A 15,410-nucleotide genomic window follows, 5' to 3' on the forward strand; every position below is an offset into this window, starting at 1 on the left:
TTCCGTCCCGGGCTCGTAGGGCCTGAGCCGTCAAGGCCTGCAGACTGGCCGAGGATCCGTGGTGGGGAAGGGGCGGCTGGGGAAGCTTACCGGCCCACAGCACAGGGAGATAACCCGCTTCTGAAAGCGGTGACCGCCGTTAAGATGAGTGTCTTCAGCTGTAATTCTCCGAAACGTTACGCATTTTTCAGAATGTTAACCCAGGTCTCGGGAGAATGCGGCAAATTTCAAATTCTTAATTTCTGAGTAGATAAAAGACAGGAAGCAGCTGAAGACCTGCTTCCTTGCGATCGAGAGTCGTGCAGCTCTGATGAAACTTAAGGCAGAACAGCTGAAATGAGAATTAGCTTAATTTATGGTTGAGATTCTGCTTGATAATGGTACCTTTCACAGAAAAGTTACTTCATTCAGAAAACTGCTGTTACTCCTCCAAAGCAAAAGAAGTAGTTACGTTGTTTGAAGCTCCAAGGTGAAGGTCTGAGTTCTAGCTCTTCCCATTATACTACCACTTTTTCAGTTTACAGATTAAGTGGCTATGCTTGTGGGATAAAAAAAAACTTGCCACGGTCTGAAGGAAAAGGTTGATTGTATCTTTTTCCTATATGAAGTTGGCAGAACATCCTTTAAACAAGCCACTTTGGACTTTCCTGGCTTTCTTCAGTTATGGACCTGGTCGGGACAAAAAGATGTGTTACTAACGGATGTATGGTGATACCGTTGTTCTGTATCTGCCTCGAACTGAGGAGTAAACGAGAGTGAAGTTTCGTGGCATGACTCACTGCTGCCAAAAGAAACAGAGCTACCACCACTGTTTTTCTGACCTTGGTGGTGTCCTCCATCTCATCAGGGAGCAGAAAACGATTCTTTTTCTGATCAGTTAGTTTTGCCAGGTTAGTTAGCTGAACCAGCTTGGAGGGAAGAACGAAGTTTGGGACAGATTATATTTTAGTAGCTACAAGCCACTACTAGTTTAGCTAGTCTAAAACCTAATCGTAAGTTAGGTCACTTGATCTGAAGTTTCAGAATTGCAGGTTCTTGCCATGTTTTCTTGTAAACATAAATGATTCTAAAGTTGGAAAGATAAAACTTCTTGTTGTTTTTTCTTTCATCTATTCAGTTACTGCTGCATCTGCTATTGCCAACATTGTGAAGAGTTCTCTTGGGCCAGTTGGTCTGGATAAGATGTTGGTGGATGATATTGGGGTAAGTAAGCTTCCTTTAAGAAGTGTAAGGAGGACTTGTATTCCTGTAGGAAGGTGCTTCCACGTGCCTGTTTTTTTTTCCATGGTCTTGAGAGGGGTAGGAGAGCTGTGGTAAAATTGAGCATCGTCACTGTAGTTTAGGTTTGGTGGTACTATACTCCCGTATACTGTAGTTTATATGGTACAGTTGTCTCCTTTCTGCATGTAAGTTGTTCTTACTAAGTATTGGTCAAATTTGCAGGAAGGAATAACACCTTTAAAGTCAGGCCTTGTGATGGTGTTGACTTGCATATCCTGGTCTCCACATTAGGAGAAATAACGAAAAAAAATTAAAAGAATCCTGTAAGAATTTTAAAGCAGCACTCAATATTTCATATTTTGAAATATTTCAAGCAAATGAGGAAAGATTGCCATTTTGCAGGCTGCTGTAATACAATACTGTATTAGAGTGTGGTCACTGTATCACTGCTGATCTCATGTGCAAAATGTTTAGTGAGTTTCTATAACAGAAAGACTTTTCTGATAAAAAGAAAGTGCAGATTCTGCACTTTCTGGTAATATTTCTGTTGTTAACATGGGACTCCTGGTTAAAGAAGAAGCAGTAAACATTTGGTATAGTTATTTCATGAAAATTTGGAAATAATAATTTTTATTTATATGAATGTTATAAACCACAGTAGAAATACGCTCCACATTAACATTTGATTTCTGAAAATTAGGACGTGACCATTACTAATGACGGTGCAACTATTCTGAAATTGCTAGAGGTGGAACATCCTGCTGCAAAAGTTCTTTGTGAGCTGGCAGACCTGCAAGACAAAGAAGTTGGCGATGGGACAACCTCAGTGGTATGTAGAAAGTTTTACAGGCAGATACAGCAAAAGTCAGTGTTTCATTACATTTAATTTATCCATTTTGAACTTTGATGCAATGCCGTGAAATAAGGTTCTTAATTTTTAACAAACATGACAAAGTGTTAGGACTAATAGGGATGCTGAGTGTTGAAAAGTTGCCTGAGACTTTAGAGAACTTGGGGGAGGCAGGGGCTGAAATCAGGTGGCTCTACCCGACGTCAGAAACTATAATTCTAGGTTGCAAGTACTTTTTTTCCACTGAGTAGAGATTGGACAAATATTTGTGATTCTGCTTTCCACTTAATGGCAACAGGTAGCTACTTTGCTTGTATAGAATATGTGCATTTAGTTCATTTGTATTTCAAACAGGTAATTATTGCTGCAGAACTTCTTAAAAATGCAGATGAGCTGGTGAAACAGAAAATTCATCCTACCTCTATTATTGGTGGATACCGACTTGCTTGCAAGTAAGAAATTAATACAGTTGAAGTACGTTGCATTTTTGAAGGTACAATAACTTCATGCTTTTTGTTTATTTCTGTATTTGTGACTGCATTAATGCAGACTTCTGGGTGTAAAGTGGATATGATGTTTTGTTTTGGAGGATTGTTGGGGGGGTTTTTTTGGTTTGGGGTGGGGGCTTTTGTGTGGTTTTTCTGTTGGGTTTTTTTTTTTTAATTTTGTATTTTTATAATCATATAGAAATGTCACTATCTGAGAAGGTGAATTGATTACATCCCTATGTTCTTTGAGATAACATTTAGAAGGGCTGAAAGCACATAAGATTATTGTCTTTTTGTGGGGGTGCAATTTTTCACCACTGTTTGTCTTTATTCCACAGGGAAGCAGTTCGCTACATCAATGAAAATCTTATCATTAACACAGATGAATTGGGCAGGGAGTGCCTAATTAATGCTGCTAAAACATCAATGTCCTCTAAAATTATAGGAATGTATCCTTCAACCTGATCGCGTTTGTTAAATGAGAGGGATTGGAGAGATTAAGCAGATAGGATAGTTTCCTTTGCAGCTACTTTTATGAATAGGGTATAGTATTCACACTGTCGTTTTTATAAGGAGTGTGAAAAATATTTCACAGATACTGTCTGTCATGGGAAAACATGTCTGAACTCTTCCAATTTAAACTGCTTGGACACATAGCAGTAACTTTAACAGTGTATTGCACGTTGGTCCTTAGGCCATTGAAGTTAGTGAGGCTGGATAGGAGTTGTGTGAATGGAGGAATGTGTTACAGATGTCAAGCACCTGGGGATTGAAACTAGAGGAAAGAATGTTGCATTTCACTCTAGTCAGAAAAAAGAAAAACCTGTGTTTTTAGCTTTCGTGCCACCAAGGGAATGCCTAGGATTTCTGTTTTAAGAAATAGAATGTGTGTAAATTGAAAGCATCACACTAGCCTGTCCTGATTTTCTTACCAGAGTTTCAGCTTTAAGAATTGCTTGTTCCTTTAAGTCAACGGTGAAGAAAGCTAGGGCTTACGTGTCTCTGGAAACTGTCTTTGACTCATAGTTTGGGCACCGTCAGTGGCTTTTTGGTTTTTTCCTCTTGAGCATAATACTAGTTTTCTTCAATTTTAACCTTAACAGCATTTTAGTGATGGCGATTTCTTTGCTAATATGGTGGTGGATGCTGCACTGGCAGTCAAATACACAGACCAGAAGGGTCAGGCTCGGTATCCAATCAACTCGGTTAATGTTCTGAAGGCACATGGCCGCAGCCAGAAAGAGAGCATACTTGTGAACGGTTACGCTCTCAACTGTGTGGTGGGCTCACAGGGTAAGAACATGCTGTGTTTCATAAAGCTTCTAGGTGAACTGAGACCTCTTAGTCTTTCTGCGTGGATCTTCTTACTGCATGAGTTGCGAATCATGTAATTGTTCTGGAATTGAAAACCCACAAGAACACACAAAAAAACCTTAATGCTTCACAAGTGGTTTCTAGGCTAGGGTCTGCAAGTGAGTAGTGATCCACGAAGTGTTGGTAAATCACTTCAGTTTTGCCGGCTTTATAGCAGCAAGGTAACGCTGAGCTTCTGGAACTTTAGTGCCTCTTGTGGGGAGCCAGTGTCCAGTCTGTAGGGAGCTGTTAGATTTGTCAGAGCTGGGTTGGGATTAGGTAACCTAGAAGATGCAAAACTGATGGGTCATCTTTTCGTGGTCGTTCATGTTTTGGGGATGGAGTCTAAAAAGGTAACAGGTCACAGGAGACTTTTTTCTTTGTTTTTAATCTCCGTTTGAAGTCTTCGTTAGTGGGGTTTTTTTGTACCAAGGCAGAACTGGAGATGGAGAAGGAAACTGAACAGAAATCTGAAATGTGAAAGGAACATTATTTCTAATCTCTAATGCTCTTGATGTTCTGTTAACTTGATGTTCTGTTAACAAGATGTGACAAAATCTTTCTTCTTTCTTGCTTTCTCTCATCAGGTATGACCAAGAGAATAGTTAATGCAAAGATTGCATGCCTTGACTTCAGCCTGCAGAAAGCAAAAATGAAGCTTGGCGTTCAGGTTGTTATCTCAGACCCTGAGAAGCTGGACCAGATAAGGCAGAGGTGTGTGGAAGCTTGAGTGACTGAGACAGTGGGTTTTCACAGGCTTGTTTTGGTTTCTTCAGTTGAGGTGGTGCAATGCCATTTTGGCTGAGCGCTACAGGTAAAAATGTTTTAAATGTGAATCTTTCCCAACAATACGAAATACCAATAGTGGAAGTCTTCCAGAGGCAAAACTAGTATTAAATCAGTTTTCAAGAAATCCTAATCTGTGTGTGTAGTGATCCCTTCTCCTTGCAGAGGTCTGCATTAAGATTTCAGGAAATGGGTACAGAATGTGATTGTAGATTTTTAAATACATTTTTATAACTTTAACTTTGTCCTCCCAGAGAGTCAGATATTACCAAAGAGAGGATCCAAAAGATTTTGGCCACTGGTGCCAATGTTATTCTCACAACTGGAGGTATTGATGATATGTGTCTGAAATATTTTGTTGATGCTGGTGCTATGGCAGTACGAAGAGTTGTAAAAAAGGACCTTAAGCGGATTGCTAAAGCATCTGGAGGTATGTATATATAAAAAGATGTTTGTTTGGGTTTTTTCTTTTTTTTTTTTTTTTTTTAAGTAAAAGTTGTTAGGGTGTTAGTAACTGATTTTCAAATGGCTTCTTAACATGCATGGAGAGCGTGAGTTAGAGCTGAGCCACTTTTCTTGGGTTTTAATTTTACTATTGCTTTTAAGTGACTTCTGTCAAAGTTGATGAGTACCATAAGAATTGACTGCTGAAGATTTGCAGTCAGGAAATAAAATGCTGTCTTGGAGTGGGAAGACTGTCCTCTTGTGGAAATGGGAGCCAGGGTCTATGTTTGTTTAAAAGTCTTTGTTAACCACTTGTTTATAATCCTCTGGAGAGTTAAGTACATTGTTTAGATAGTTCAAGACAAACGAAGAACTCTAAATCATTTAATAGATACTGCAAAAAATTCTGATCCTATACAGATTTTGTCTTACCAGTTTCTAAATTTGCACACATTTTCATTATAGTAAAGCAGAAAAGCTTGTACTAGCTGTGGAAAAGTAAAGTAAGTGTGGTAAAAGTTGAACAAAAAGAACAGTATCAATTATAAACTGCAAAATATTGAATTGCTTCCTGATAATTAGAAGAGCTGTTGAATTTAAGAAAAATCTACCTAGGCTGCTTTTATATCTGCTTTCAATTTGTTTTTCTTTCTGTATGCCCATTCTGGGAAGTTACAAAGGTTGTGCTGGAATTGAAAGCTAATTTCACTTCACTTTTTTGTTTGTTGAAGCAACCATATGTTCAACCCTTGCAAACCTTGAAGGTGAGGAGAGTTTTGAGGCATTAATGCTGGGACAAGCAGAAGAGGTGATTCAAGAGAGAATCTGTGATGATGAGCTTATTTTAATCAAGAAGTAAGGATTTTTTTTAAAATACTCAGTTTTGTGTACACTTCCTAAGTTTGAAAGGGTATACAAGTGCACTGCAAATTAGAGGGGAAAGTATGAGTATTTAATCTCTTCTGCTGGGGCTGGACAATTTTGTTTATAAACAGATTTTTCTAAACTGGCTTCTCTTTGCAGACAGTAAAGGGAAATAGGTACCATCTGAACAAGGAGGTGTAAGCTAAATCTTATCATTTACAGTGGAAGATGAGGTTTACTTGTGCTGATTTTATTGAATCGGTCATCTCTGGTAGTATGAAATGGACCGTATTGTTAAAAGGGGTTAGGTTTTGTTTGTCGGCTTTTGGGTTTTTTTAATGGGTAAGAAGAGTAACAATTACCAACTGTCCACACACATGGTATTTTCCCTTGAAGTTTTTAGTATGCCACTGCTGGCATACCACTGTCTGGTACCTGAAGACTTGAGTATCAATTTGTTTAACGAGAACATGCCTTGGATGTTAACTGTTTCACTGCTTCGGTATCCCTTCAGAGTGTTCAACTTCCTGCAGTCTCATTTCTTTGTGAAGGAAATGCTCTGACTGTGGCACATTTGTGACAAGCAAACATGACTGCTTATGCTGTAATGTTGGCAATCATTAGCTCACACAATGGCTATGCACAAGAGAACTTCCTTAATATCTAATTACATTTTCCTCCTGTTCGATGGGAAAATGTCTGTCATACTTCAGGTAGCTTTCACTAAAGCACTAGGTTCTTGCATATTAGAAATAAAAATACGAAGTTACAACGTACAGATCATGCAAGGGTGCATATCAATGTCAAGATTTCCTTTTAAATCTTGAAAGAATCTTGTCTCCACTCCACTTGGCTTTAGAAGAATACTTTTAGCAAGAAGAGTTGTAGTTTACCTACTGTTCAGCACCACTGACTTCCGATTCCTTTTTTCCATAGTACAAAGGCTCGTACTTCAGCATCCATTATCTTGCGAGGAGCTAATGACTTCATGTGTGATGAAATGGAACGATCTATACATGATGCTCTCTGTGTTGTTAAAAGGGTATTGGAATCCAAGTCTGTTGTCCCAGGTGGTGGTGCTGTAGAGGCAGCACTTTCCATATATCTTGAAAATTATGCAACCAGCATGGTAAGCCTTGCACAAAGAAGTAACAGTGTATATGTGTCAAATTAGGACAATGTGGACTTGCAAGCATTTATTCTGTTCTACTAAAAGTTGGTTCTGTGGTTCATGAAAACCTAGTCATGCTACTTTAAAATTGAGGATATGAGTTACTCTTTCTCTGAAAACCAGACTAGATGGTTCTTTGACCTAAAAATGTGTTCTGCATGTCAAAACCCATACCTACTACAGACAGTCTCAATTGTGGCTGTATTTTTTACTCTTTCATTGCAGCAAACACTTCATTGTTTAAAAATTTTTCTTCTCTCTAGGGATCACGTGAACAACTCGCAATAGCAGAATTTGCAAGATCTCTCTTAGTAATTCCAAATACATTGGCAGTAAATGCTGCACAAGATGCGACAGATCTTGTTGCGAAGTTGAGAGCGTTCCACAATGAGGCTCAGGTTAACCCAGATCGCAAAAACCTGAAATGGCAAGTATCTGAAGTGGGCTGGTGACATACATGGAAAACTGTTCTGCTTGCTTACTGAACCACAATTTGCATTGTAAAAATAGAGTGTTAGGTTATCAGTGAACTTTTCTCCACCCGTCCTTCAGTCCTATGTATGTGTCACTGGGACCTAGTAGTAGTTACACATTCTACTCCCAACTACATTTCTACTTTTTCTATCTCTCCACCTGACAATATTTATTCTTTGCAGGATTGGTCTTGACTTAATCAATGGAAAACCTCGTGATAATAAGCAAGCCGGTGTCTTTGAACCAACCATTGTCAAAACTAAAAGCCTGAAGTTTGCAACAGAAGCTGCAATTACTATTCTTCGAATTGATGATCTTATTAAACTGCACCCTGAAACTAAAGAAGAGAGAGGGTGCTATGAGGATGCTGTTCACTCTGGAGCACTCGAAGAATAACTTAGGTTTTATTTATGTCCTAACTCTACACTTCCCACTCTCGTAACATGTTAATAAAACAAGTGGTTGAATCCTGCTCCTACTTTCTTGGAAACAAATTGATTGTTGGAAGTGAGATTGATCCTTGCATTGAGAAGTTAAGCTGTAGTGTCTGTTAACAACTAGAGTGGCTGCAGTAGGCACCAGTCTTTTTGACAAGGCAGCGATTGAGTGGCAAAAAGCAATGGAGTTAAGCCTGTTAAATTTTAGGCAAAGCAAACAAATGTAAGCTTCATGAGTAGAAGTTTATTAATGAACCGTTTCAAAGCTAGTTAACAGGAGCTGTTCATTCATTCACATTCATCTCTCAACACACATGGCTATTCCCATTCCTCCTCCTATACAGAGAGCAGCAACACCACGTTTTCCACCTGTCCGTTCCAGGGCATGTAGAAGTGTAACAAGGATGCGACAACCAGAGGCACCAAGAGGGTGGCCAAGTGCAATAGCTCCACCTTGGATATTAACCTTAAAGAAAAAAAAAAGCCAATACAGAAGGTCAACTTAAACCGTTTAACTAGCTTAGTCAAGTTTCACATCAATGATTTTGCTGGATACAGTCCTTGACTGTGAGTAAGCCTGAAACTGCTGAAGGAGAACTTGAATGTGGATGTGACAGCTGTTAAGTAGTGTTTTGTTTCTTCTGAAGGGGGCCAATCTTTACTCTGAGGTTAATTTAGGTGATAACTGTGGTGGATGTAGGAAGGGGAGAGTAATAACCTGTACTTTCCTGCCACCGTTGGAAGTAGAAAATAAGCTTCCAGCAGCAAGTTCACATTCTAAAGTTAATTGCAAGTATGCTCAAGCAGTTGAGCTTTGCCACTGAATCCACTACAATGCAGTTGTAGCCTGTTGTGGTAGGAAACGGTGTGCCTGCAAGCAAAGCCAGGCTACAGCCTACTAACCTAAGGAAATGCCTACTGGCGTTCCCCTCCTTTTCACCTGGGGCAAGGTGACTGCAAGAGGATTGTTCTTGCCTCTTAAGAATACAATCCAGATGCACAGAATGGAACAACTTTGAATTACAGGAGGCAAACTAATTATAGCCTCAAATACATTAATTACCTTTTCTGGATTGACTTTCAGTTCTTTTGCTATTGCAACACTTAGTGATGCGAAGGCTTCATTAATTTCAAACAGGTCAACTTGTTCCAGAGTCCAGCTGGCTTTCTCAATCTGAAAAAACGGAGTAAGTAGAGACTTAATTAGTTTTTATGTCTTCCTCCACACCAGAGGAAGCTTTTCATGAGACTTAAACAGGCTGATTTGAAGCCACCACTTCTAAAAAATTGAAGCAAACTTTTTTTTTTTTTACACGTATAGCCAGGGTTGTTGACAATTCTTGAAGCAACAGACAAAATTCCAGTGTCAGCACAAGTCAGTACAACGTGCTGTAACATGCTGGCTGCTCTCAAAACATCTTGACTAATGTTACGCAGTGGTAGTGGTGCCATTGGGGAATCAAACCATGTGTTTTCAGATGTAGGCTTTAACAGATTAGAAGACTTTGTCAGGATGTAAGTCTGATTCTGTTAGAGATTCTGCTTAATACAGATTTTTATGCAGAAAATAATGAAATGACCATTAGTGATGGGTGTCAGGTGTAATTTGTCCAGTCTCTCCTGACTTCAAGTTGAAAGTTGTCACTTGAAGCTTTTCAAAGGCAACTACTTTGCAATATGGTTTGGATCATTTTTTCCATTTGAGAAACTTGTGGTGCAACTGTCTTCTTGGGTACAAGCTTAGACACGTTTCACAGATTTAGATTTTTTCTTGAACTCACTTTTGTTTGTAGCAACAATGCTTTATGAGCAGAGTCATCTGCAGCAAAGATGTTCACAACCTGCTAGACAGACTGGTGTCACCTCCAAGAGGAGGGCTTCTTGCCTATTAGATATTATAGAGACAGTATGGAAACTGTCCACCTTCTGGAAAAGGTCTAAGGTTTACTGTGGTGGTGTAACACTAAAATGCATGAGCTAGTCATTCTCTCACTTTGAATTTAAATATTCCGAAGACATAAACTGATAATATATGGAGGTTGGGAAGTGTTCGATAACACTATGAAGTTTACGCTCAGTAGCGTGCCCTTTTTCAGAGTACCTGTAAAATTACAGGTACTATTAAATACAGCTTGTCAGTTCTACAATTTACACTAGGACTGTGTATATATTTATAGCATTCTTGATTCAAAAGAACAGTTCGGTCTCACAGAAAAACCCTTCAGCATTACAGTTGATTTCCCAATTAAAAGCCACAGAGTTGAGTTCAAGTTAGGCTTCTACACTGCCAGAACATTCATAGACGAACAAAATAAGGCCTTTACACAATATAAATAAAACTAAGAAGGAATACTAAGGCAAATCTATCATTATCAGCTGTACAAGAGCGCTTTTCATGCTCAGTCTCATAGCTCAGTTTTAACAACAATCAGCTGGGATTGCCCTGAGCTACGTCTGTAACAGGGTGGTACCACAGGGACTGCTCCCTCACGGCATTTTATTTGAGAACACTGTCCTGCGGACGGAGCACAGAGTACATCAGTGTGTTCAATAACGGTCCGAGTATGTTAGATGTGGTTCTAGAGCACACTTTTGTGTTTAGTTTCATCTGAAAGGAATCCAATTTGCACGCTCCAGCCGTTTTGCAGGGCACAGTAACACCCAAAGGGCACCATCACATTTGCTAAGGCAGACGTGCTCACTGGCCCTTCTCTCAGTGGTGTGCTACTGCAAATACCACCAGAAGCAACCTGAAAAGTAACCTGGCCAGAGTCGGCATCAGAACTGTATCGTGGCGGGACCAAATCACCCCCAAACTAGGTTACTGTACACATCCATGAAGTTTGACCTTTAGCCTCCTAGGTTATCTAGGTGGTCTTTCACAAACCTGATTAGTTTATGCTCTGAACTCATTCATACACACAGATGTTTATTTAATTTTTTTTCAGTGAGTAGGCCCTAGCCTGGTAGCACTAGAAATCTTACTCTTCTATATTTTCTGCTATTTTAAGTCTTGTTTTCATGAAGTTTGTTTTTTTTTTTTACGCTAAGTGTTCCTTAGAATAGAGAAAAAACAAGGCATGGCCAGATGAAAAGTTATTATGAACAGAGTTTTTTCGTAATAGATACATAGATAATTACTTACAGCTTGCTTTATTGCTGAAACGGGCCCTACTCCCATTATAGACGGATCTATACCTGTCTGAGCCCAAGACACAATCCGAGCCAAAGGCATAAGGCCTCTCCGAGCAGCTTCCGATTTCTTCATAAGAATTACAGCTGCAGCTCCATCATTTATACCTGCAGAGGGACAAACATCTTTTATGTATTTATTGGGTTTTATGGCTTTTACTGCACCACCTTTTCCTGCTTGCATAAATTCACAATCTAGACAAAGCAAAAATCGCAAATCTTTTATTGGTTTAGGTCAGTATTTTTCAGATCAAATCTGTCCTCCGACACAGACACTTTAAATGGGTAACGTATCTCTACTGCTGCAAACGGGACATGTTTGTGATTTCTATTTGGAAAGCAGCAGGTTTCAGAGTTGAGATACAATCTAGAAAAGAAGCACATCAGATTTATTAGGTAGACTTTGGAAGAGGCAGCAAATCTACCTGTGGCAGGAGAGATAGTGCACAGGAGAAACATTTTCAAATGTGAACTGTTAAATTTCCCTTCGTCCAGACCAGCAGCATTAGAAACCACTAGACAGCTAGTTTTGAAAAGAGAGGATGTAGTTTCTATTTGTTCCAGCCTATCAAATATTGCTGTTATTGTCCAAACATCTACATCGCTTCACAGAAAGCAAGCAAACAAAAGACAACTCCTCTGTAAAGCAACCCTCCACAACAGCTACATTCGAGTTCTACCTATGCTGTCAAACACATTGCTACTTCCTGCAAAATACACGCAGCAGTAACACACGGCAGCCTAACCCCTGGCAGAGACCCTGCCCTGAGCCACAAGCAGCCACTCTTCTTTTCCATAGTGGTTTTAGCCAGACAGACCAACCTGAAGCATTAGCTGCTGTCACTGTCCCAGTTCCGTCCGTCAGGAAACAGGGCTTTAACTTTGCCATTGTTTCCAAGTTGCTCCCATGTCGAGGGTGTTCATCTACTTTAACTTCTATAGGACCTGCAAAACAGAGCATTATACCTGCAGGAGGGTCTATTCACACACACAGATCTTGGCTTAGGAACAGCAAGGGCAATAGCTTCTCTTCAAGCGGAAAGCTACCTTCCAAATGATACTTGTGGGAATCTCGTTGCAAAGAACAGTCAAGTGGTATAAAATACTATTATCTATTGCCAGAACTTTTCCTACAGGGTCTCTTAAATGCAAATGTTGAACAATTGATTCTGATTGCTGTTCAGAAAACTCAGTTTTTGCATCCACATCACAAGGAGCTGGGGGAGCTGCCCTGCTCTAGAAGCAGACCTTTGGCTCAAGCACTACAACAGGTCTGTTTATATCCCTAATAGACCTAAAAAGCAATATACCTAATATACGTAACCTGACCTAGTTAATTAACTAGTAACCCTGATTATTGTTACTGTGTATTTTACAAGGTGGGCAAGGTTTGCCACATCAACACGACTGTTTTAACTTTGGTGCAGCAGGAATCTAATAAAACAAACAAAAAAAATACTTATTTTGGTACCATATCCAAGTCTATGATAAGACAGTGGTTTGCCTGGGCTGTAATTACATCTCCTGTAAAATGCAGTAGTGGTACTTGCAGAGAGCTGTATTTGAATACTGCATATTTGCACTCTTTCTCTTATTTAAAAAGTGACTACTGAAAGCCTGGAAAGCCATCAACTGATTATAGGCCACATAGTAGAAAACGGGTTTTTTATTTAAAATCAGCTCTCATTATCCATTCACACCTACCTTTCTTAGAAGGTACAAGAACAGGAACAATTTCTTTTGTAAAATAGCCAGCTTTCTGTGCCGCCTCTGCCCTGTTCTGTGACTGCACAGCAACTTGGTCTTGTTCCCCTCTGCTGACTTGCCACTGACTGGCCACATTTTCAGCTGCAACAGGAACAAGATGGAAATGCCATCAGGAAATGCTAAAATTTCAAGCTGTAAAATTGTAAGCACAAAGGCAGGCATTAGTGTTTGCTGGAGCAAGCAGCTAAACTTGTTGAACAGTTTTCATTCCGATTTCCTTGTTTGTTTGCGCATGATTCTCTACTAATTTTCTTTTGAGGCTGAAAATTACTCTTCCCATCTCTTCCCAGATGTTACATCAAGTTAAACACAAACAAGCTTTTCTAATTTATTGCTTCTCTGAATTATTATCTCAGATCTCTCTACGGCTGCTTCAGAGGAGGGAACAGTTTGGAAGTTACTCTGTTTCGTAAGCAGGGTCTGGGAAAGCAGCTGGCTGATGAGCCCATGCAGGGTGCAATACCCTGAAGTTGCAGAACCATGTGTATCCATGGTACACTTTACGTAAATCCTGCCCGCTGTAAATATGTGCTGCTCAATCTCCAGTTACCTACAGGGATTATTTTGTTCTTTTTTCCTGACATTAAATTAAATGGCTCAGTTGCAAGACAGATGCGGTTAGATTAGCTCAGACAGAAAAAAAAAACCCAAAACAACAGAGCAGTAGTATTTTCCTTTCAGTATTAGGGATTTCTTTCTTTTTGATGACTACAACTTATGGACAGCTTGAAACACCTTGTTTGAAACTTCAGATTTCTGAAATTTCCTATCAGTGAAGTTCACTCCCTCCCCAGCTAACCATTTCATTTTCTGGACTGTCACCACTTACCAGTTATACCCATATGATACTGATAAAAAGCATCTGTAAGGCCGTCAAGGATTACAGTGTCCTGCAAGGAAGCCTCTCCCATTTTGATCCCAGATCGCATGTGAATGACATGAGGAGCCTGCAAGAAAATGCCGCAAAAGGAGTTAGATGGTTTGTATCTCCAGTGCACAATACAGCCAGACGGCAGAAGAGACAGACCTCCGCCTTGTGCTTGCAGGCAGCTACTGCAAATGCCGGCAGTCTCCCCCGCTTGCAGCTCTGCCTCTCCCTACAGAGCCTGCCAGCTGTCAGAGACTGTTTGGCCTCTGCATTTCCCCAGCTGCAGACCACCAAGCAGTAGGTGTTTTCTCACCACAAATCAAATCAATTGTCCCTGGGGCCATACAGCCATGGGTCCCCCATCCTACCAGTCTGCTCTAGGGGGTTCCTGATTGCATTCTGCTGCCAGCCAACGTCATCATCGCTCTCAGCACAGGCAGCTAGCAAGCCCTAGCAGAAGAGGTCGTACCCTGCTTAGGCATTAGATCTCTGGCCCAGCACCATTCCTTAATACAGCCTTGGAATGAACACCTTGAAATAAAAGTGCTTCGCTTCCTTTCCAAGCTCAAATTGCTTCGTGATCAGAAACATTTGCAGTTAAGCCTCCTCTGGGCTTGTTGAAACACAGAAACCCCCTGTCTATTGTCAGCTATCACAAGCAAATCATTCACCACAAAGCTAGATGGAAATTAATGGATTTTTAAATGTGGTCTGTGTTTGCATGGCTCCTTTTCAGCAGCTACAGTGTCAGGTCTGAAGTCAATTGCTACATGTGTAAATTCATTCCAAAGTGCAGAAACCAAGCTGCTTTTTCTATCTGCCCCCAGAGCATCAGTCTAAAATACAGGGTTTCAACATAACATAAAGCTGTTCGCTTCCAGTAAGTCAGCACAACACGAGTGTAATCGTTTGCTTTACCTTGCTCATACTTTCCATGCCTCCTGCAACCACGATGCTGGACTCTCCCGTCAGTATGGACTGGGCAGCCAGGCATACTGCTTTCAAGCCTGATCCGCAGATCATCTGGCAGCCCCAGGCAGGCACGGAGTAAGGGATTCCTGCAGCCACGCTCGCCTGCCGGACAGGGTTCTGGCCAGCACCTGCAGAAACAGGCAGCACTTTCCCTTTGTCTGTTCTTAACAAAGCAAATGTCAGCCTTGTCACTTTTCACAACAGGTGCTCCAATTCTACCAAAATTCAGAGCTCGCTCCTATTTTCATTTGGTAGATGGAGAAGTTCCCAGTAGTAATCTATAAACAGGAGCTCAGTTACCTCTCTCATTTATATTGTTGATCAATAAAATACCTGCAAGATCAGAGACTTGCTACTGAGAGTTTTCTATCTGCAACTGTGCTCCTGATGGCAGGTCAGACGAAACACCAACTTCAAATCAGCACTAGCCTGTTGTACATGCGTAAGATGAGAGCTCTTAAACTGCTACTTGATGAAGGGTTTCTTTTTGACACCTTCTGTACATCACCAGCAGACAACTTTC

The 15,410-nt window shown here is 40.4% G+C and overlaps 2 protein-coding genes across 2 annotated transcripts; one reads left to right on the top strand and one right to left on the bottom strand.

The window, feature by feature from the left end:
* Positions 1 to 1,117: 1,117 nt before the first annotated feature.
* TCP1 (t-complex 1) lies at positions 1,118 to 8,129 on the top strand (the record flags this gene model as incomplete). The annotated part of the gene is made up of 11 exons (XM_010139177.1): positions 1,118 to 1,203; positions 1,922 to 2,050; positions 2,426 to 2,523; positions 2,898 to 3,008; positions 3,671 to 3,852; positions 4,500 to 4,626; positions 4,953 to 5,128; positions 5,874 to 5,997; positions 6,943 to 7,135; positions 7,441 to 7,604; positions 7,834 to 8,129. Coding segments are annotated over 11 exons (1,604 nt in total), but the record flags the coding sequence as incomplete, so codon positions are not given.
* Positions 8,130 to 8,328: 199 nt separating this feature from the next.
* ACAT2 (acetyl-CoA acetyltransferase 2) lies at positions 8,329 to 15,196 on the bottom strand. Its single transcript, XM_010139188.1, has 8 exons — positions 15,170 to 15,196; positions 14,834 to 15,040; positions 13,877 to 13,994; positions 12,985 to 13,128; positions 12,103 to 12,225; positions 11,234 to 11,388; positions 9,152 to 9,262; positions 8,329 to 8,554 (listed from the first exon to the last, which is right to left on the bottom strand). Exons 1-8 carry the CDS (start codon positions 15,194 to 15,196, stop codon positions 8,387 to 8,389), a joined length of 1,053 nt encoding a protein of 350 aa, XP_010137490.1. The 3' UTR covers positions 8,329 to 8,386.
* Between the last annotated feature and the right edge of the window lie 214 nt (positions 15,197 to 15,410).

Source organism: Buceros rhinoceros, unplaced genomic scaffold (assembly GCF_000710305.1).
Source record: "Buceros rhinoceros silvestris isolate BGI_N320 unplaced genomic scaffold, ASM71030v1 scaffold37410, whole genome shotgun sequence".
Taxonomy (NCBI): domain Eukaryota; kingdom Metazoa; phylum Chordata; class Aves; order Bucerotiformes; family Bucerotidae; genus Buceros; species Buceros rhinoceros.